Genomic DNA, 24,000 nt, shown 5'->3' on the forward strand with positions numbered 1-24,000 from the left:
AATTTTTCATCGTCCCCTTCCTCTTTCCTCTTCCCCTTCTTCTTCTTTTTTTTTCTTCTTCTTCTTCTTTTTCTTTTATTCTTCTTTTAACACTTCTTCCCCTCTCTTCCTCTTCCTCTCTTCTCCTCTTCTTCTTCTTCTTCTTCTTTTTTCTTCTTCTTCTTCTTCTTCTTCTTCTTCTTCTTCTTCTTCTTCTTCTTCTTCTCTTCTTCTTCTTCTTCTTCTTTTCTTCTTTTGTTTTTTCTTCTTCTTCTTCTTCTTCTTCTTCTCTTCTTCTTCTTCTTCTTCTTTTCTTTTCTTCTTCTCTCTTCTTCTTCTTCTTCTTCTTCTTCTTCTTCTTCTTCTTTTTCTTCTTCTTCTTCTTCTTCTCTTCTTCCTTCTTCTTCTTCCTTCTTCTTCTTCTTCTTCTTCTTCTTCTTCTTCTTCTCTCTTCTTCTTCTTCTTTCTTTTCTTCTTCTTCTTCTTCCTTCTCTCTCCTCTCTTCTTCTTCCTCTTATTCTTCTTCTTCTTCTTTTCTTCCTTCTTCTCTTCTTCTTCTTCTTCTTCTTCTTTCTTCTCCTTCTTCTTTCTTCTTCTTCTTCTTCTTCTTCTTCTTCTTCTCTTTCTCTTCTTCTTTCTTCTTTCTTCTTCTTTCTTTTCTTCTTCTTCTTCTTCTTCTTCTTCTTCTTCTTCTTCTTCTTCTTCTTCTTCTTCTTGTTCTTCTTTTTCTAGAAGTAACATATATTGCCAGTTGGACTGTGTGTTTATTTGCTCCTTGCCAAGGAAGAAATATATCATTTCTGTAAGGAAATGGGCCAAAAGTATTTTTATCTTTTTTACTCGTTTAAATATATAATACGATGTTGAATTAAGCAAAGTCAAACATGGAATTTAAACAAAATGAAATTCATTGTAATTGGATATGGCATTTTATTTGGCATCTTTTAAAGAAATCACCAACATGTTCTAATAATTTGTAATAACCATTAACTGTTTATTGCTCGCACAAATTATAAGATGCTACCACTTTCTAACATAGATTTTTAAATCTTGATATTTAATGACATTGTATATAGTTTTGATGAGTGTTTATAATAATGTATTTAGGACATACATATGTAATCTCATTGTATATATAAAATCCACATATACTTGTGGGGCTGTATTTTATATTGTCTTTTTACAATTGATCCAATTTTATTTCCATACTGTCTGGTGACCTGCCACTCAAAACTTTCATAATTCTCAATTATATCGGCTCAGACCACTCAGAGAAAATGTTTAATTTTTTAATCACATTCTTGGCTTGTTGAATTTGATATTGTCACACGATTTAGTGTGACCAATTCTAAAGTTAAGATATTTTTATGGTTAAAGTGGTGAGAGTGAAAACGCGTGTTGTAAAAATAATTAATGCAGTTGTGAAATGATAAACACTCCTGCTAAAAGGAATACAGTTTTGTCCTTTCCAACGTTTTGAAATTATGATGTATTATGTATTTTTTGTGGTTTGATTAATTGGAGATCATCATCATCATCATCATCATATCGTGTCGCGCCAGTGGTGGATCCATTGGATGGCTTCAGGGGTGCAGCCTCTTGGGTCCATATCACTGATATGTGGTCCAAGTTCACACTAGTGAAGGATGTGGTCCATGTTTTGAGCCGTGTCCACATTGACATCGGCAGTCTGAAGAAAGTCCCCAATTTTGTAAGGTTGTTTTGGTCTTCCACACTTTAGACCTTGCCCGGTTCAGTGTCAACCAATCTTTCCTGGGGAGATTTACTTCGCTTGGCAGTTGTTCTTTGGGTTCCTGAATGGCATCATTTGGGCAGCAGTCCCATTCTTTCCATGAATGCACTCTGTATACGGCTGCATGGTCTGGGTGGATGCCTTCAGTTGTCGGGAAGCTTGTTGTAAAGATAATTAATGCAGTTGTGAAATGATAAACACTTCTGCTAAAAGGAATACAGTTTTGTCCTTTCCAACGTTTTGAAATTATGATGTATTATAGAAGAAACCATATTTTTTGTGGTTTGATGAATTGGAGATGACACATTTTCATGTGACTGAATCCAAAGTTAGATATTAAGTGAAAAGAGGGAAAGTTCATATCCTGAAATTACAAATGCAGTAGTAACGTAATCTGTACTTCTGCTAAAGATAAAATGAATTTGTCATTTTCAAAATGTTAAACTTTTTTCTCTCCTTTCTTTCACTTTTCCATACCAGCTAAATTTACCCTAAACTGTTTTGAGGAAAAGGTTCACCAATATGATTTTGATATCCATTCACCTCATTTTGTATGTTATAATGATGATTGCCTAATTTATAACATAGAGATATCACCTTTATCAAATTTCTAAACATTTTCTTTTTTTGGTGTTGTATAAATTTTATGACCACTCGTCCCCCTCCTCCTCCTCCTCTTCCTCCTCCTCCTCCTTCTTCTTCTTCTTCTTCTTCTTCTTCTTCTTCTTCTTCTTCTTCTTCTTCTTCTTCTTCTTCTTCTTCTTCTTCTTTTTTGTTTTTATTCTTCTTCTTCTTCTTTGTTTTTATTCTTCTTTTACATTCTTCCCCATCTCTTCCTCTTCCCATCCTTCTCCACCTCCCCCTCCCTCATCTTATTCTTGTTATTGTTGTTGTTGTTGTTGTTGTTGTTCTTCTTCTTCTTCTTCTTCTTCTTCTTCTTCTTCTTCTTCTTCTTCTTCTTCTTCTTCTTCTTCTTCTTTTTCTTCTGGGCAGGGAGGTACTTGCTGCGTCTTCTATCCCCTATATCTGTTTTCCAACTTGCTTTCTGTCTTTGTCTTGGAAAGAGATTACTTGGTTTTGTCCTGGCCCTGGCCTGAGTCCTAGCTGGGAGGGAAACAGTCAAATGCATAGTTATTGTTTTGGGAGATGATATTTTTTTTCCTTGTAAATCATCTCTCTGTTATGTATTATTATGTTTGTTATTTTTAATGTATAATGTAAGCATTTGAGTGTATTCCTCTTTGTTGGATTTTGTGCTTGTGTCCGGATGAGACTTATAGGTGATTTCAAACTAAGTACATTGATGGTTTGCTCTTGGAATCTGCATCTGATCCCTATTTGTTCCCAGTTCCTCTTTGTCTTCCTTTCTCTTGGGTGCTTTAATTATAATTCTAGAACTTTTTACTATCCCATTTTCTTCCTTTTTACTGGCGCTGATATAACCTAAATGTGTTGCAAGCGCCGTAAAACCCTTAAAAACAAAACATCTTCTTCTTCTTCTCCTTCTTCTTCTTCTTCTTCTTCCTCTTCTTCTTTTTCATTCTTCCCCATCTCTTCCTCGCCCCATCCTTCTCCTCCTCCCCATCCCTCATCTTATTCTTCTTTTTCTTTTCTTCTTCTTTCTTCTTTCTTCTTCTTCTTCTTCTTCTTCTTCTTCTTCTTCTTCTTCTTCTTCTTCTTCTTCTTCTTCTCTTCTTCTTCTTCTTCTTCTTCTTCTTCTTCTCTTTAGTTCAGACATTGACATGTTGAATATTGCAAATATTGCTCTAGTCATATATTGTATGTTTGAAAATTAAAATTATACTGCAGTTAGATGTGGCATTATGTTAGGCATCTTTTTAAGAAATCACCACTATCATTTCTTTTTCTGTCTTTTGTTATATTTATTGGCACCATCTAAATGGTTATTACACATAGAACTTATAGAATAACTGCCTCACTCTTACATAAAATTTTAATTCGTGATATGTAAATATGTGTTTATAGACGTCTAATTGTGTTTGTGACAAATATGTTATCTCATTGATTTTTTAGAGCTTAACTCCCGCAAACAAAAGAAAGATCTTTCTTTCGCCATAATTTTGTATCACTTGTGAATAAATTCAATTATCAGATTATTACATAAATCAGTTTAAATCAAATTTAACATCACTTCCTGAAGTAAAAGAACTCAATTTTAATTTATTCCCTAATTTGAAACGTGAATCGCCTTTGGAATCCAAATTAATTCCCGTTTCTGCAGGTTTTCCTGTATTTTGGTGAGAATAGTTTGCTTGCTATGTGTGGATCATATTACAATGTACTTTTTGCCAATTTGAATATGACTTAGCTACCCACTTATGGCTTGATAAACATAGGTATGGCTTTTTAAATAATAGCAAAATGAGGATTCTTATCCGGATCTCTATTGAATCTGTTGCAAGCGCCGTACAACCCTTAAAATCAAAAAACAATTATTGAATCTGAAGCTCTAGCTAAATGCAGCTACTGGACTCTGAGTTGTCGACTATGAATATGTTAGAACTTTTCAACATTATATCTGTATTTATATTCTTTTTTTTTTTTTTTTTTGGTCATGTTATGACACAAATCGGTGACTTGTCAACTCAAAACATTAATAGATATAAAAATTTTGATGCCGTAAATAATAAATGAACAAAAAACAATTATTACCAAACATGTTGTATGAATTAAAAGTTGAATATTTTCTTGGCTGAAGCACTGGGGTATAAATACATTTTTATTCAACTAAAATTGAATACGTATTTCTCACCTAACCTCTGAAGACAAAATTAAAAAGAGAGGAAATCAAACTAAGTACTGGTTTCCAATATTTTGATATGTCAATCTTATTACAAACCACTCTCTATTGAGATTTTATGGATTCAAAGGGATCCTATATTTGATCTTAATACATTTCTCCATACCAGCGTTGACATTTTAAAAGTCGTCTTGAGGAACCTTTGTCAACTTTTTAATTTGCCTTCGTTTATTGTTGCCATTTTTTCATACTATTGATGTACATGAGTATGGATCCTGTATTAAAATTGAGAACTCAACATTGTTTTCTTAGATTTGAATTTAAAGATTCACGTGTTCAATTTTTCATTCTTGAATTCTTTAGGATGGGGAAAGGGGGGGGGGGGGGAGGAGAATTGTGCTTCTCCAGCTGACTGTTGTGTTCCCCGCCCGTTCTCCTCTTTCCTATTTCTTTATTTTTCCCCGGATGGGGTCTCTGACCTCCCATGGTGGAAAGAGAGGTCACTCACTGTGTCTTTTATCTATCTCTTTCCCTTTCCATGTTGCTCTCTCATGGTGAACAGGTCACTTGCTGTGTCTTCTATCCCCTATACATATGTTTTATGAGTTGCTTTCTAACCTTGCCTTTGTCTTGGAATGGGTTTACTTGGTTCTGTCCTGATCCTCTCCGGAATCCTTGGCTGAGAGGGAAATAGTCAAAAGTATGCAAGGATTTTCATTGTAAATCCTCTCTCTTTTCTGGACTGATCGTTACATTTTTGTGTTGAAAATATCTTTTAAACATTTGAATGAGACTTTTAGGTACATTGATGGTATGCTTTTGGAATTTCTTGGATACTTTAATTTTTTCACTATCCCATTTCTTTCCTTTTTTTTATTACTGGCGCTGATATAACCTAAATGTTTTGCAAGCGCCATGAAACCCTTTTTCTGGATTGAGATTGCTTGGTGTTTTTTCCCTGGTTATGTCCGAAATCTTTAGCTGGGAGGGAGACTGTCAAATGTATAGTACCCTTTTAAAGAGATATTTTATTCCATTGTTAATCATCTCACTGTTATTGTTGTGTGGTCCTATCATTATGAGTTTTGGATGGTTGGCTAGGTGGTCTTCAGATTGGAAGGCACAGGGCTCGATTCCTACTCTGAGCGGCGTATAGTTGAATCACATTCTCTCACCGGACAGGTGTACAATGAGTACATGGCTCTTAACAACGTTGTTTCTGTCCGAAATAATTGTATTAATGCCTAACCGACGTTATATATCGTCCCACTTGTTGCTGTTGGCAAGATACCCATTATAAAGCCCTTAGAGTTAGAGCGTGCTTAGTGGATACTGCGCTGTTATAGTATAATAATATAGTGGTCAGAAGTAATTTTATTTTGTCGACCCCAGGAATGTCTTGGTGGATTTCGTTCCATACCATGCATTAATCTTATGAGTAGCATTATGTGTATAGTAACATGCTATGATAGGGACACGATATGATGGTGTATACATCTACTGATAATTTGCATAAGACGTCTTTTTTTCCTTTAATATTCATTGTGTTAACCAGTAAAACCATGAATTCAAAAATTTGGCCAGAAAACTGGTCCTTCAAATATCGATCGATTTAAATGAATTCTTTGGCAAAAACTCTCAAACCAGGGACCTCACATGGGTCCTTTAAATCGATGAATATGTGAAGGAAGAGTTTTCTGGCCAAATTTTTAAAAGCATGTTTTACTAGAGGTAGAAAGTTAATTGGTTAACAAAATACCATAGGAACCATCAGCTCAACGAGCAAAATGTAACTATTACGATCAGAACAATCGTATTTATTTTTAGACATAGCTGGTAATCTGTGTGCTCAACTGTTTTAAAATAAATGAAGTAACAAAATTCGACTTTTGCCTTTTGATCAAAGGTAAAATCAATAAGGACAATACAATGCTGATTTGTATTTCCAAATTATTCAATTCAAAAAATCAAATAACAACAGAAAGAAAAGAAAAAAAAACATTAAACGTTCAAAGCATGACATTTATTTATATATATATATATATATATATATATATATATATATATATATATATATATATATATGTGTGTGTGTGTGTGTGTGTGTGTGTGTGGGTGGGTGGGTGGATAGGAGTGTTTGTTGATTGTTGAATGTTGATATTTGCGCAATCTCCGAGCAAATGATTTGGGTTTAAAGTGAGTGGCTTAAACCATGGAACCAACTCGACGAGTGAAAACATTAAATTATAAGTCATGTGCTCGTACACTTCAACTTTATAAACCTCCATCTGAGCTCCCACATCCTCTTCCCCCGCTTCCCCCATCATCCTTCCGCTTGTCCAGCCGTCCCATCTCACGTCCTCAAGCATCCCTCTATTCAAGATGTGAGCAGTGATGGGAAAGAGGGACGTGCGTGTCAACCTTTCATCGGTGCTCTTCTATTATGTGAGGGTGTGCTTTAAACAAATATGCAGTCATCTTTCACAGTGATATAGTTTTTTATTCACTCCTGTATTTACAATAATTTATTTTGATGTCATATTGGCAAGAAATAAGATATTGATTGTATTTTGAGAAAGTTAATATTTTGATTTATATGTGTGAATTTTTAGAACATGTCTATAATAGATTTATATCCTCGGCTGTGATTTGCATCTATACGTTTATTAATAAATTAATAAAGGTGATTTAATTTTAGATAAATTTAGACTTATTTATTATTCAGTAACATTATATGACATGCGATAATGTATTTAAGTTAAAGAACTTTTGGATTGTCTTAAAAACGAGACTAACATTTAGAATAAATATTCTTAAAAGTGTCTATGAAACAGTGCTCGACAGTACAGAAAGAAAGATACAAGAGCAAAAAAGTCTGCCTTGTTCTTTATCTTGCACCAGTACCTGCTTTCTAATTGTCACTTTAAAATTTAGAATACGTACTTGCGATCTAGATCCCTTAATTTTGAAGTGAGAGTATTACATTCAACCTTGAGTGGAATGAGGTACATTTAGTACTTAGATAAATAAATAATACTGTGGATTCATATCATTAAACCACCTTCAGCTAAGTGAAATATTTTAGAAATAATAATCATTTTTTCCCTTGATGTTAAACTTGTTAATAGTGAAGGTTGATCTCTATCAATATCCTAACACAGTCGGTGCATTGAAATACTAGATTAATAAAATAAAAAAAGGTGAAAATTGCGTGAATAATCCTGAAAGATAAGATTACAGTTACAAAATTGAAATATCTTTGCAAATTTCAATTCATTTTGTTCCAAACGCAGACGGCCGATAAATACGAGATTACAAACACCGTCTAATTCCTACTACCAAAGACTGTTTTCACCTGGCACATAATCCCTTGACGTCAACAGACTTTAACTTTAAGACAAATTAAAACCGTCATGCATGATGCGACGATAACATAAGAGTTAAAGAAAAATTGTGACTCAGCACGTCCATCGGGTGATATGTCGAAATGAACAAGATGGAAAAAAAACTCAGTTTAAAGTCAAAAACATCAGATTTATAAAATATTTTTAAACTTTAGGAAATTAGACTCATTCTTCACAATGAATGCGTTTACTTAAACATTAATGTTGTTATATATATATATAATTTCATTCATCTAGTCTCTCTAGATTTTATACCAGTTTAAGGCCATTGGTCACAGATATGGCCACATTTTCGATGTCCCGGAGAGAGAGAAGGGGGGGGGGGGGAGGGGTAAACTTAAAACGGAGAATAAGCTCTTTTATATTATCAAAAACAGAATGACATCATATTTACGTCCGCTTAAAATATAATAATCCATGTTCGATATCCGATCATTGACATGCTGTTACCTTATCTCTTCTTATCAAACTGATGCATAAAATTAAAATAAAGTAATAAAATTATATATATATATATTATATATATATATATATATATATATATATATATATATATATATATATATGAATAAGGACACTGACATTATATTTTGTAAGGACCGTTTCAGTGATGGTCGCACCTCCCTGGCTGTCGACAGATCCATAGTTCATTGTTTATATTTGCTTCCCTATTTCCTGTTCCGGTGTGTTTGTTATTAATTATTAATTTGGCGGTGATTAGTATTATTATAAGGTGGTATGCTGTAGTGGGTTCTCAGTGCGCGCGCGCGCGCGTGTATGTGTGTGTGTGTGTGTGTGTGTGTGTGTCACAGAAATTTAAGAATATTTTATCTGAGCTATCAGGTGGGGCATTTCTATTGTGGGAGGCCGGAGAGGGCAAGAATCGAAACAAAGAGGAAATAGGAGCAAAAATAAATAACAATAGCAAAACTAATTTTGTTTAAAAGGCATAAAACGTTCGATTGACAAATTGTTATTTTTTCTTTTGCACCACCGGCAATTCATACCAAGTAGGACAGGAAAGACACTCATTGATGGCCAGAGAGTAGGATTGGTTATTCCAAACTATAATTAATCATATTGATGTCATGCGTTTAGGGAAAATACACACATCAGCTAGTCGGATATAACATACCAATACACAAGCTTATGTGTAACCTTAAACGTTTATAGTCTGACTGACATCATTTAGTCAGAACTTGTCATTGTTTGTTATTGATTTTGTTTTTTGGTTTTTTTTAATGTTTTTACGGCACTTACAACAATTAAGGCCATATCAGTGACAGTGCCAGCAAAAAGGAAGAAAATGGGAAAGTAGACTTCAAAGTTTTAGAAGCACAATTAAAGCACCCTAAAAAAAATAAGACAAAGGAAAATTGGTTCAAATAGGAAACATATGTAGATTCCAAGAGCACACTATCAGTGTACTTAGTTTGAGATCACCTAAAAGGCTCATCCAAACACCAGAACAGGCCCCCACTAAAGGGAACACACTCAAATGATTACAATTCATATATCATATGGAAACAGTGCATAACAGAGAGATGATTTACAAAAACATATAATTATACACACGACTGTTTCCCTCCCAGCCAAGGACTCCGGCCAGGGTCAGGACAAAACGAAGTAATCTCATTCTTAGACAAAGACAGAAAGCAATTGGAAAACAGGTTTAAGGGTGTAGAAAATACAGAAAGTACCTATATGCCCACTATGGGAGGTCGGGAACCTCATCCAGGAACTAGTCATTAAAATGGCTGTCAAAAAAAACAATAACAAAGAGCTGAGACCGTCAATTTCGATCCTTCTATAAGCGTGGAGGCAGCGTGATTCAGCGGTACGGTCTTTGCTTCGTACCTGAAGCTGCGAGGCTTTGAACAAGTCACCTCACCATAGCTCAGTTTACGGTGTTGCACTGCAGCTGTCGCCTAAGATATTCCAGTCTTCCCTTTGGGTAGACCCTTAATACAAACTTCCCCTATATAAGATGAAAAAGGGAAATATACTTTTTTTTTAATGTTTATTTTTATTCACGTGTCACAGGCATAGCAATATGGCAAGATTTATAGATTAATATGACAATATAGACATAGTACAGAGCTGCCCACTTAAAATTTCAAAAAATCGTAGTTTCCAAGGGGAAAAAAAAAGAAAAAAAAATCCGCCTTAGACAGCTTTAGAAATCAATAATTTGCCTTTTGCATGATCCAAAAATGGTTCAAAGTCCTGAATATAGGTTCTAAGGACTAAACTTTCCTTTTCAATAAGATTTAGGGAGCGTTCACATATTACGTCATCAAAAATTTGCCCTTTTTAGACCCCCCCCCCTCCCCCAAGTCATCACTTGTCATCATTGACCTGACCCCCGCCCCCCTCCCCCAACAGATGATGACGTCATCTAATTTAATAAAAACTAAAAGATAACTTTAATTTCACAATATTTATTATTCATTTTTCAAACCATAAACATTGATTATCAACGTTTGATAAAACACATTCAGACATTTTATTAATTTCAGAAACTGTTGATAATTTATGTTTTACGATACAATGGGGACATAAAATTTAAATTTGCAAAGATAAAATCTAACAAACATTATTTAAATTAGGCTACTTGGTGCAGGTGCTATTAAAAAAATTTCAGAAAGTGTAATTTAAAATAGTATAGGAGGCAAATTATTTTATAGCATATTAGTCTTTTAGTGGAATGAATTTCTGTTTCAATTTCCAAACATAAAATTAATTGATTCAAAAATGTTTCTGCCTTGGACCTCTGGCAATGTACTATAAATAGTATCATCAATTTCATCTTCATCGTCATCACTTTCTCCCATTTGCTGTTCTTCTTGTATGCCGCATTTTCGTGAATGGTCTTTCATTGCTGTGATCGAGGAGTGATACAATGAAATTTAGGGCAAGTTCGCCTTTTGAGAAGTGATACCCCTTTCCCAGTTTGTTTCTTGAGAGATGGGCAATACTCATCATAGCAATTTATCTTTAGCTGTTTTGAAAGGAACAAACTTTGAAATAGGCTTAATTTGCCTATGTTTTGATGACATCATCTTGGGTCTGACCCCCCCCCCCCCTCCCTCCCCCATGTCAACACATGTCAACATTTGGTAGACCCCCCCTCCCCCACTAGCTGATGACGTAATATGTGAACGCTCCCTTATTGAGTCAAAGAGGCGACTGCAGTTCTATAGCTACAGCCAACACTTCGTATTTCTACCTATTTATCGTATTAGTGGGCAGGTCTGGACATATATATATATTTACAAACTCGATGTTACGTATCATAACGTTAAAGAACACTAATGATAAAAATATGAGCACTCACACACAGACACACACACACACACACACACATACACACACACACATACATATTATGTATATATATAACGTAGCTCTAAAACTATTTGACTATGTAGTTATAAATCTTATGAACTGTCCCAATGTAATACACACACACACACACACACATATATATATATATATATATATATATATATATATATATATATATATATATATATATATATATATATGGCGAGTGAACAAGGGACGGTGAGATATTGACAATGCGAAGTTAACCCAGAACAATGGAGATAAACACCAATGGGAAATGATCAAAGGATTATAGGATGAGATATAAGTAGCGTAAGACAGTGAGATGTGGATACTACTAATGAATGAAATGCGCCGTCCAGTGGAGCTAACCCCAAATCTAAGTAGGGTATCACAAGCGGGGATTTATTAACCCGGAAGTGAACACAATTGTTGAATAAACATTTGACTATGGTAGATGCACACCAGTGGGGAGCTAACATGAGACTCACTGAAGTGGACACCAGTGGAGAGTGAGTGAATCCAGGGCTATTTGAGGTGGATACCAGTGGGGATTGAACCCGGTACCAGGGGAGGTGGACACACGTTGGGAATAAACCTGGGACTGTGAGATATATGGACACTATTGGAGACTGACCCAGGGATACGGAATAAGACATCCATTGGAGAGTGAACCCGAGATTATCTCTATCTGACACCAGTGAGGATCAAACCTGGAACAATGTCTACATGCTATAATCTTGGTCATTCTACTTCCATTGTTCTGGTCTCGTTCCCCACTGGTGCCCATCTCATGTAGTTTAGGAATTACTTTATACTGGTGTCCATATCTCATAATTTGTCCCGGATTTAAGCTCTATCGGTGTCTAATTTTTATAGTCCCGGGTTAGCTCCCCACCAGTGTCCACCAATAAGTTGGTGTTCCGGTCCCCCCCCCCCCCAACAGTTTTGGGTCCACTCCCCATTGGTGCACATCCCATAGTCTCTGGTTCACTCCCCAGATGATGATGATGATGATGATGATGATGATGGAGATGATGATCATGATGATAATAATAGTAATTATAATAATTTTAATTATGAATACGATGATGGTAGGACGATTTATTTTGCTTCCATGGTTTAGTGAATAATTGTGTCTCCATGGTTCAGTGAATATTTTTAAGGGAAAAGTAAAACTCGTTGTAAGACTATCTTAAGGCAAGTTACGATAGTTTTATTTCCTTAAATTTTTAACCGTTTAGTTAAGATATTTTTTCAAAGTTGAACAACCTTTTTGCTTTTAATGCGATAGGAATGTCGATTTGGCACAAGGTGCGCAGTAATTCAACGCACAACATATCTCTCATTGCAAAAATATCGTAACTAGACTACTACTACTTCTTCTTCTTCTTCTCCTTCTCCTTCTCCTTCTTCTTCTTCTTCTTCTTCTCCTTCTCCTTCTCCTTCTCCTTCTCCTTCTTCTTCTTCTTCTTCTTCTTCTTCTTCTTCTTCTTCTTCTTCTTCTTCTTCTTCTTCTTCTTCTTCTTCTTCTTCTTCTTCTTCTTCTTCTCCATGTACTTATCCCCCGTCAAACAGATTTATTAATCGAAGGCCAATTCAATGACAATTCTAAGGGGCCCCATACACGTTGAGTTTTCTACCGTGGTGGTAGTCCTGATCCCTGCGTCAGTCGCACATGATTTTTGCCCACACATGTTCGGAAGTGCAAACCGACCGGAACCCGTACCAGTTGCTGGTTGTCTTTTCTATATTTCTTCTTATTTATACAATCATGTGAGTGTGTGTTGCCATTTTTACATTTTGAAATGAAAATGGAAACTGTGTAATTGTTTCCTCAATTTTAAAGAAAAATAAAGGAAAGGAATAAAGAAGAACAGGGCCCTTTGGAGTAAAAAGTGTCTCTTAGCAGCTCCGGAAAATGCGATGAGGCCATCTTTTTTTGTTGATTCCTCCAGGCATTTCTCAAATCGTTACTGTATACTTATTAGCACCATCAAATTAGCACCAATGAACTGTTTGTATAAAAATTCACAAGGTCTTCATATGCTTTCTTTCTCTTTATTTTATTACAATAGTTCTTACTTTTTACCGTCCACAAAAACTCATTTTAACGATATTCTTCAATAAAATCATGTGTATTTTGTTAGGACCAAAATGCCATTGTTAAATAGACTAAATAAAACTTAGTTATAAAATTTCGCAGACTAACAAGGTCAAATATCTGAGCGTCTAGAGCTACGGAATAATGATTTTCATCATGATGATTATTACCTATTCTAATTATTACAAAATAAAATAATCCCTCCTCTCCCCCACCCCTCTCCCCGCCCTTTATTTTGGGTAGACTATAGACGTTCAAGTTTACACCCAGTTTTGTGTGTTGGTATCAATGATTTTGCCATCTGTCAATCTCAAATGTCTGTGTCAAGGTCGACAGTGATGTTGCGTCAACGGTTGAGGAGAAAACAAAATGTAGAAAAGAACACGAAAACAAAAAATAAATAATAACAATAACTGGCATATTATGTCACTACATTGGAAATCACGAAAATCGTAAAACTATTTTTCATTTTGTATGAAATCCTTTAAAATTTTGCGGCGATCAAGAACGAACCTTTTTTGTTCATCTAACTCTTCCTGACTCAAAATTTATAATAATATTATTTTTTAAAATAATAACACATCATTCATTTGGCTCAATATGCAGTAGACCTGCTCAAAGCGCTTTACAAGGGGTCCCAAGCCAACATTAATACTAAAAATGGAGGATGAGAAATGACGCCTGTCAGGTGATATTACACATTTTTTCCAACAAAGTCAACGAACGGCCATGCACTCATTTTACACATGAGTACGATGAAAGAATGTGAGTAAAGAGGCTTTTCCAAGGACTCAACTCTGCGCCACTCAGAGCGGGTCTGGAAACCTGGACTTTCCTATCCCAATGCAAGAGTCATACCTCTAGGCCCCATGACACAACAATGATGGGCACTGTTCTGTCGACCACATAGTCTCACTCAACAATTTTTGGAGTAAACACATAGTTCTTGGAATCAAACCTATAGTAAATTTGACGCTGATCACGAATCTGACGTCAAAACAACGAAAATATGAAAAAAATGTTCCGCTTTTTTTATACTGCCACGCCATCGATAGCCCGCCGCCTCGAGAAATATTAAGCAAGTCGTGATTTTCGAGCGACCGACCGTCTCTCCACTTGTCTCCCAGGTAATTGGCCATACACATTGCGATTTCACTACGATTTGCTTCAGCCGTGACTGTCCCCAGATCTTCACTGATAGGGAAGGTCCACGTGGCCACGTTATGCGATTTTCAAAATCACTGTTTTGTTTTATTTGTCTCAGAAATACAATTTTCTATATCCGTTGTAACATTGGGATAATTGTCAGTATTAATGGGAAACAGTAGATGGGTGTCGTCTGAGGAAAAATGGAACTCAATAAAATATTTGGAGATTATTTCATCTAATGGTCTGATATAAAGGTAGAGTAAAGAGTATCCCAGAATTCTGATCCCAGTGGCACACCAAAGAGAGGGGACAAAGAAAAGATAAGTCGATCTACATATACTGATTTACTCTTGTCAGAGAGGTAAGAAGATAACGAGTCAAGAACTGTATCCCCGAATCCAAATAGTGTTTTATGTCTGTCAGTTTAATGAGTATGGTCTATGGAGTCAAAAGCAGCTCTAAGGTCGAGTAGTATGAAAACAACATCATCAGTTGTTTTTCTTTACTTAAATGGATTATGATATCATTGTGAATAAGCAGACTGAAATTTAGAGAATAGTTTGTGTTAATTCAAAAACGTGTTCAGACTAAAAGCAACGATTTTCTCAATTACTTAGACATGAGTCGAGATTCGAGACAGGTCGATAATTATTTGGGTCTTTTTTGTCAAGGCTGGGTTTCTTAGTATGGGAGTGACAATAGCACGCTTAAGATTTTTAGATACATCACCAAAAATCAAACTAGCATTTGATCTATGGATGAGAACAGGAACCAAAATATTAGCAGTAGAAAGAACAAGCCATAAAGGTATTGGATCTATTGGGCTAGTTGTAGTAGTAGTAGTCATTGTCTCAGCACGGACAGTACTTCCGTTTAAGTGGCGGGCTCAAATTCATCAAATGCTACTCCCGTGGAAATGCATTAGTTTACGATTTAACTGTTCCCCCTTTGTCCAACTCATTCCGAATTCTTGATATTTTATCACTAAAGTGTAGAGAGATACTCGTATTTGCGCTAACAATAGGGTCCTCGAAATTATTTGAACGGGTGATCCTTAATCAGTATGTTCAGGGTAGCGAACAGTTCACGTGGGTTTCGTTTGACGGTTTCTATTTTATTTTGAAGAAACGTGTTTTTACAAGATAGATCTATTTGTTCCGTTGTTGTTTTAGTCCTAAATAAATTTGATAATGAATTTCTAATTTGAACATACAAGGAACATACAAAAATAAATCAACAGATCTGAAAACATAACGAGAACTTAGATATAATTGTCATACACCAAGTAAAATACACAAAAAAGTCGAGAAAATTTTTCAAAACTTGAATAAATTATAAATATTTTGAAATAGTCAGTTACTTTTCAAATATTCACTTTTCTTACACGTATTTTCATGAGACCATTGTTTGATATCATTAATTATTCTACCATTTTTAGTATGAACAGCCTCGCATACATCGCACCAATCTATTCCACGAAATGGCATTGCAGACAGCCGATCTTTCTCCTGAAGCATTTTACTGTAGCGTGGTAAATCGTTTCCCAACTCTTTAAGATGCAAAGCCAAATCTTTCGCACTTTGAAATTTGTTTCCATTCACAAACGAGCTCGAGGGAAAATATCTGTCATAATCAAGACTTCCTTTCACGACTGGGATGATGTGCGTGCGATCTTTGAATAGTTTGTTCAATTTTTCTGTGACGTAATCTGTGCAGAACGCGTTTTCAAACGACAGGTAAAATTTATAAGTGGTGTTGAATACATGCCGACACTTGTAGTCATCAAACCAGTAGGGACAATCGATTTTTTTACCGCAATTTCCAAAAATGTCAATGTCGATGTATTTCTGAGGGACAAAAAAGTAATATTGGTGTTTTGATTGATTTAAGGGCATCACGCATAATAATACATAATTAAAAAAGTACTAATTCACTTATTTCAAAAATATAAATGCACGCTATTTAATGTAGATAGTAACTACCCCCAACCAGGATCTCTCTACATATCAGACATTTTTGGATTCAGATGAGGCCAAATTAATCCCTGAAGAACTAAGAGATATTGCAGTGCCCTCCTTACTAAAGTCACAACAAGATCATGACAACATCAAAACTCTGGCCCAGAACCGTGACTAATGGAAACAATTAACAACATGAATGGAGAGAGATGTAACTGAATAAAACAATTCTCAGCAAGCGTCATTCAAACTACGAAGCTTACTACTACTACTACTACTACTACTACTACTACTACTACTACTACTACTACGACGACTACTACTACTACTACTACTACTACTACTACTACTACTACTACTACTACAACTACTACTACTACTACTACTACTACTACTACTACTACTACTACTACTACTACTACTACTACTACTACTACTACTACTACTACAAACTACTACTACTACTATTACTACTACTACTACTACTACTACTACTACTACTACAACAACAACAACTATACTACTACTACTACTACTACTACTACTACTACTACTACTACTACTACTACTACTACTATTACTACTACTACTACAACTACTACTACTACTACTACTACTACTACTACTACTTAATGTACATTCCAACCTCAGGTCAAACGTTTTAGCCCTTGTTAAATTTTAAATTCCCATATATAAGGAGTTATCGTTGCCTCAGATTTGAGGCGTGAAATGGGTGCCTCAACTTCAAACTCGATTTTCTCAAAATTTGGTATTTACACTTTTCTTACCTAATTCAAACGTTCATATCTCGGGAACTTAAAATCCGCTTTGCTTAGGCACAACAAACCTAAAATCAAAAAGCCCGACAAAGTACAATGACAAATGTAATATTTTCAATACCTGCAGTAACTGGTAAGTATGAGTCACGTCATAAAATACTGTATTACGTTGTGACTTTCTTTTCTATTTGAGAACTAACCTGCATTTCTTTAACAAAATTCATTCTATCATCCCGGCAGTTTCGAACCCACCAAGTAGCTGTTTTCGTTTTAGCACCGGCTATTTCACCTAGGGATGGAATAAACATGAGCATGAGCATGTGTATATATATATATATATATATATATATATATATATATATATATATATATATATATATTAATTTGTGTAGCATGTTTCCCTACATTAATCTGGCAACTGGCACATGTTGTGTGTCTACTCAACATGCTGTGTTGGATATTTTTGTTGTTGTGTATTCTTTTCTTCCAATATCTAATATTCGCATGTTCGATTTGGTGAAATTGGCTTAAATCTCAAAAACGCTTAGAAAAATTCAAAATAAAAAAGCTCCTCTATCAAACCAACCGGCATGCGCCATGTCTTATTCTTTCCTGGAAAAAGAAAACAAGGGGCAATTTTTACTATTTATTTAACAACAAAAATTAAAAGACAGTTATGAATTTCTAGTAGAACCGCAAATCCCTTAAAATATTAGTTGCGGAATCCTGGATTGACCTAAGTAGTCGGCAACTACTCGTATACATGATTCTTCTACTTCTGAAATAATAGAGATAATGACCCCCCCCCCCCCACCCCCCGCTCCAAAGAATAATAAAATTAATATCAAATTTATCCTTTAGTGTTTTCAGAGCAAGCATTTTAAAATTTGGTAGGACATTAATCATCGTTTTCTCGGAGAAGACTAAAAGAGTCATTACGCTGCCAAACGTAATTTTCACCATACATTTAACATCAGTCGGCGACATACACCGGGGCCCATTTTTATTTAAGCGGACTAGATTTAGCTCTATTGTCAAGTAAATGACTTCCTAGTCTTAATGTTGAGAGAAGCGAATGACTAAAAAAATAATCGAATTTTATAAACGTTTTTTTTTAGTGTCTGACTAGCTCTAGACTAGAAGTGGGTGTTGCAAGGGCGTCGACTACTTCAGTAATTTTGTGCTGGTAACTTCAATCTCTTTAGATATTGATGGCAGGTAAAATACCAGCCTTCTTACTTTCAACGCAAAAGATTGCCAAAGAGGAAATAAGCAACACATATTTCTGACTTACAATTACCTGTTCTTATGTTTAAATTATTTTTTGCCAAAGACTTAATCGCCTGAAGGCAGTACTACTTATCCAGATTCCTCAAGAGGAGTTTGGTTCTTGGGAAACTTAACACATCTGACTTTCTTCATAATGTGGGAAGTAAACAAGATCAGGACTTCTAACAAAACCTACAAAAACTCCCTTTACACTCTTGTTGTCGACCTTTTGGGGATGGTATGTCATAGCAAAACAGCTGTTGCAAAACGTCTCCATGTTTTCAATGTTGGGCTTTCTTCAGTCATTGAAATGGAGTGCCCTCAATGTTTTTTTTTTTTATGATAGCATCTGATTTGGATATATTATTTGTTTTTTAGCTTTGGGAAATCTGCAATGTGTACATACGTCTTCAGGTTTATGGGGAGCCCCAATTGCAAAATAATAAATCTTGACATATCGAAAAGGCACAATCAAAACGCCTCTGGCACCATGCTCGAAATGTAGGAATTATATATAAGTACAATAGTGGTTGCAGAAGATAAAATATAAAAGTCAGTCTTAATATTTTGTTCGAATAAAACAAGGGACATAACTCAACATATATAACAACAAAATAGTTAAACGTGGTTATGATTATCTACAATGATGTCTTGGAAATTATAATTTACTTATAGAAATCATTGAATGGAAATTCATTTATATATATATATATATATATATATATATATATATATATATATATATATATATATATATATATAATAAATGTGTACACATCATGTGAAAGCGAGATTGTTTTGCATTTTCAAACTCTCACTCAATGTTGAAGGTTTGATATGTAAATACGACCAATAATTTTATTTTTCTGTGCGTGTCTTCCAAACGCGCATTCTCAAGTTCGTTCAAATAATAAAAACACGCCAAAATTCGAAGCGAACGAGATTTTACGAATATATTAATAATATACTCTTCTAGTTTGGAAAAAACCCTGACTTTACTGCGTCACAATCGCAATATATATATATATATATATATATAATATATATATATATATATATATATATATATATATATATATATATTATATATATATATATCTACCATGGGCTGTAATGAAAATACTCTCAAACATATGCGAAATGTTATCCATTAAACCGATGTTAGAACAAACCCATAATTGATAATATAATGTACACGTAAATTATACAAACCCATTTTATTTCCCTTTTATTCTTATTTTATACCCGTTCTAATTAGGCGTATATAACAGCACCATTATATATATATATATATATATATATATAATATATATATATATATATATATATATATATATAATTTAAAAAACTAAAAATGGAAATCTTCTTTATCCTCGGCAAAAAATAAATAAATTTTAAAAGTTGAAAACAAATAGAACCATAAACAAAAACAAAAACAAAAAACGATTAACGTAGAAATTCGGGAAATTATCCTTGCCGTACGCATCCAGTTTTACTAAAATTAGATTTTGAAACGTAAACATATTTTGAATAGATTAGATGATAACTCTTAAAGACATTTATTCAAAATTAAATTGAATTTACACTTCACCAGTTCGGGTATACAAATGGATAGATTGTAATAACAGATAACATGAGCACTGTCAATGGAGGGGTAAAATATTAGAAGGAAATATTCTTCAACTTCTGCGTATGATATTTTAAGCCCATTCCCATTGCTGTCCGTTCACAAGGTCGTGCAGCGGAGACGTGAACTTTATCGCTATTCCAGACACATATGAATGAGCGGATACAGTCTTGAGGTATGACACACGCTTTCCGATTGGAAAAAGCTCATTACTCACCGTGTACTCAAGTGTGAAATGAGTAACTGGCCGTTAACAGCTTTTTCTCTATCGGAAAAAAATATTGTAATATCGCCTAACAGATGTCATGTATCTTTCTATATGTTACGTGTTACTGTTTGTCTGAGAACTATTGTAAAGCGCATTGAGCACGTTTCGTGGATATTTTACCATATACAAGCTTAAGATTCCGAGCCCATTACCAATTCGCGTTCACAAGGTTGTGCAACGATATTAATATTAGGAATTTCGTCGAAATCTCAGACACATGAACTCTTGAATATTATAACATCATACTCACGATAATGATCTTGTTTGTAAAGCAATGCGGAATCCCGCCAGCCTAGCCTGACCCAAGGAATCACGATATCGGAATCAAGACGGTAACCCATTGTTAGGTTAAATTGATTCTTCCAAAAGTTGTAATCTGAAAAGTAGAGAGTGATTTATGCGACTCTTTCCTTAAAATGATTTGGTGTCGAAGTGAACGAGATGTCAAACGTTTTAATTGTCTTTATTCTTGCCCAAAATAGGGATTTGAGCCAGAAATTTTCAATATGTATTATTTTGTTCATTATTTTGAAGCTGATATTTTTTATTTGAAATTTACTTTTATCAAAAAAGCAGTAATACCTTATATGTGAAACAGAATACATATATGAACAGGGTTATTTTTACCGATAAACACGCTAAGCGTGCTACGAATGTGTTTTATTTACTTTCCCGGAAGGCCATACGGAACCATATTTCTATTTCATACAGCACCAGTCACTTAGGTGTCCTTTTTGTAACACACCTACAAAATCCCTCTCTGCTTGTAGCAAAATAATCCTCCACACCCGAGTCGGGAAATGGTCATATAATGTGTGCAAAGTTCCTAACGCAAAGACAGAATATCGGACGCGGAATTTTAAATGACCAGTCCATTTGGTCAGTGGATACGCTTAACATTGCTTGAATTTTGTGACAAGACGAGACACCTGATGCTGAGCCATACAGGAAACACGACATACCTCCAGGATATCTGTTGGTGAGCTCGGTTTCATAGCAGTGAGTCACCCACAATTGACCCGGTCGCCTCTTTATATCGGGACTTGGTAACATGCCTTTACACATGAAAATAACCACGTCGGCTTCGACCACTTTTTTCCCGTAAGGATCCAGTTCACAATTGTAGGGGCATCTCTTAAAATCGACGTTGTATTTATTCTCTTTATAAAGCCAGCTGAGGATTTGTATAATTAATAGAAGATTATATACATAGAACAAACAAAACAAAAACAACGAAAACAACACAAAAGTCAAAATAACTAAATAAACAAAAGTATCTAATAATAATAATAATGATAATAATAAATAATAATAATAAATAATAATAATAATAATAATAATAATAATAATAATAATAATAATATAATAATAATAATAATAATAATAATCAACACAAAAGTCAAAATAACTAAATAAACAAAAGTATCTAATAATAATAATAATAATGATAATAATAATAATAATAATAATAATAATAATAATAATAATAATAATAATAATAATAATAATAATAATTGTATTAGTAGCAGCAGCAGCAGCATCAGTAGTAGTAGTAGTAGTAGTAGTAGTAGTAGTAGTTGTAGTAGTAGTAGTAATAGTAGTAGTAGTAGTAGTAGTAAGTAGTAGTAGAGTAATAGTAGTAGTAGTAGTAGTAGTAGTAGTAGTAGTAGTAGTAGTAGTAGTAGTAGTAGTAGTAGTAGTAGTAGTAGTAGTAGTAGTAGTAGTAGTAGTAGTAGTAGTTGTAGTAGTATAGTAGTAGTAGTAGTAGTAGTAGTAGTAGTAGTAGTAGTAGTAGTAGTTGTAGTAGTAGTAGTAGTAGTAGTAGTAGTAGAAATAGTAATAGTAGTTGTACTAAGTAGTAGTTGTAGTAGTAGTAGTAGTAGTAGTAGTAGTAGTAGTAGTAGTAGTAGTAGTAGTAGTAGTAGTAGTAGTAGTAGTAGTAGTTGTTGTAGTAGTAGTAATTATATTAATAATAATAATGATTATGACCACGATAATACTAATAATAATGATAATAATAATGATATTAATAATAATAATAATAATAATAATAATAATAATAATAATAATAATAATAATAATAATAATAATAATAATAATAAATAAATAAATAAATAAATAAATAAATAAATAAATAAATAGATAAATAAATAAATAAATAAATAAATGAAATATATAATGACTAAGATGTCGACGACGACGACGACGACCACGATGATGATGATGATGATGATGATGATGATGATGATGATGATCCAAAGTAGTGAGGGTGAAGAAAAGTGAGGAAGAGGACTACTACTACTAGGAGGTAAGAACGACAAATAAAATAGTTAACAGCAGTTTTAAGCCCCCTCCACGTGTCCCGTATATCCCCAGAAGAAAAGCATTTTTCAATTTTATTTTTGTACTTGTCTCTACAACTAGATATTGCTCTCTTTATCTCTTTTTTTTTTTCAAATCTTTTTTGTTTCCACTAGTAAAGAGAGTGTTCTTTTGGTTCAATAAAAGTTTTAGATCTTTTGTTATCCAAGCCTTGTATTTCTTTTTTTACAACACACTAGCTGTTCACAGAATTTTAAAAACTCACTCACACAGTCATTCAGCTCATCCACACTATCACATGATTCGATAAAAACTATAATCATATAAAAATATGATGATGATATCTAAAGTAGTAAGGATGGAGAAAAGAGAGGAAGAGGACTACAAGGAGGTAAGTTGGACAAATAAAATATCAGCTATACTTCTCTGAATTTGAGTTGATTCTGTGTAGAGAAATAATCTTTGTTTGGCCTTGTTTAGATTCCAATATTTTAGAAGCATTCTCATTATAAATTACGGGATTTTTTATATATAGCGATTTGAACTCGTGTCTCTCAGTGGATTCGAAGCCAATGTTTTTCAAATCCTCATCCATAAGCAAATTGTTGATTGATGTTAGGTTTGTCGTTTGCCGTTCGAGTGAAGTGGATTGACGCGGTATTTTATGAACATTTCCAGTAATATATCCGACGACATTTTCATTAAATCTAAACAATAAATAAGAGATAGAAACGATTCCTAGAATACACAACAAGAGAAATTTGCGTTGCATGCCATTCTCACGTCTTAAACAAATGGAAAATGTCATTTTGAAAGTAGAGTGAAACCGTGTTCAGTGAGCTTTGGGCTACAAAAAGCTAAGCTTTTGTCTCTATCAGAGACGGTTTGTTTGGAATTTTTGTATGCACTTTGGCGTTCAAGATTTCAAGATACCCGAATATCAGAAGAATCTTTTCATGTTCCTGAAATAAAAAGAGAAGATGATTGAAATTATAAAATCTATGTTACTATTATTATTATTATTATTATTATTATTATTATTATTATTATTATTATTTATTATTATTATTATTATTATTATTATTATTATTATATTATTATCATATTATATTATATTATTATTATTATTATTATTATTATTATTATTATTATTATTATTATTATATTATTATTATTATTATTATCATTGTTTATTATTATTATTATTATTATTATTATTATTATTATTATTATTATTATTATTATTATTATTATATTATTATATTATTATTTATTATTT

General features: G+C 33.8%; 1 protein-coding gene across 2 annotated transcripts in view; it reads right to left on the minus strand.

Moving 5' to 3' along the window:
• Positions 1-13,295: 13,295 nt before the first annotated feature.
• The window catches only part of LOC144970576 (alpha-(1,3)-fucosyltransferase C-like), a 106,704-nt gene continuing 95,999 nt past the window's right edge, over positions 13,296-24,000 (minus strand). Inside the window, exons 2-6 of one of the 2 annotated variants that reach the window (XM_078910344.1) lie at positions 23,144-23,683; positions 21,362-21,573; positions 20,650-20,775; positions 17,436-17,524; positions 13,296-16,345 (exon numbers count right to left, since the gene is read on the minus strand). In XM_078910344.1, the coding sequence (XP_078766470.1) occupies positions 15,851-16,345; positions 17,436-17,524; positions 20,650-20,775; positions 21,362-21,573; positions 23,144-23,529 (1,308 nt within the window). In that variant the 5' untranslated portion in view covers positions 23,530-23,683 and the 3' untranslated portion in view covers positions 13,296-15,850. The remainder of the gene's footprint in view (positions 16,346-17,435; positions 17,525-20,649; positions 20,776-21,361; positions 21,574-23,143; positions 23,684-24,000) is intronic. The other variant, XM_078910345.1, reaches the window with a different exon arrangement.

This window comes from Berghia stephanieae, chromosome 4 (genome assembly GCF_034508935.2).
Source record: "Berghia stephanieae isolate SIO BIC M18660-M18661 chromosome 4, UCSD_Bste_1.3, whole genome shotgun sequence".
Lineage (NCBI taxonomy): Eukaryota > Metazoa > Mollusca > Gastropoda > Nudibranchia > Aeolidiidae > Berghia > Berghia stephanieae.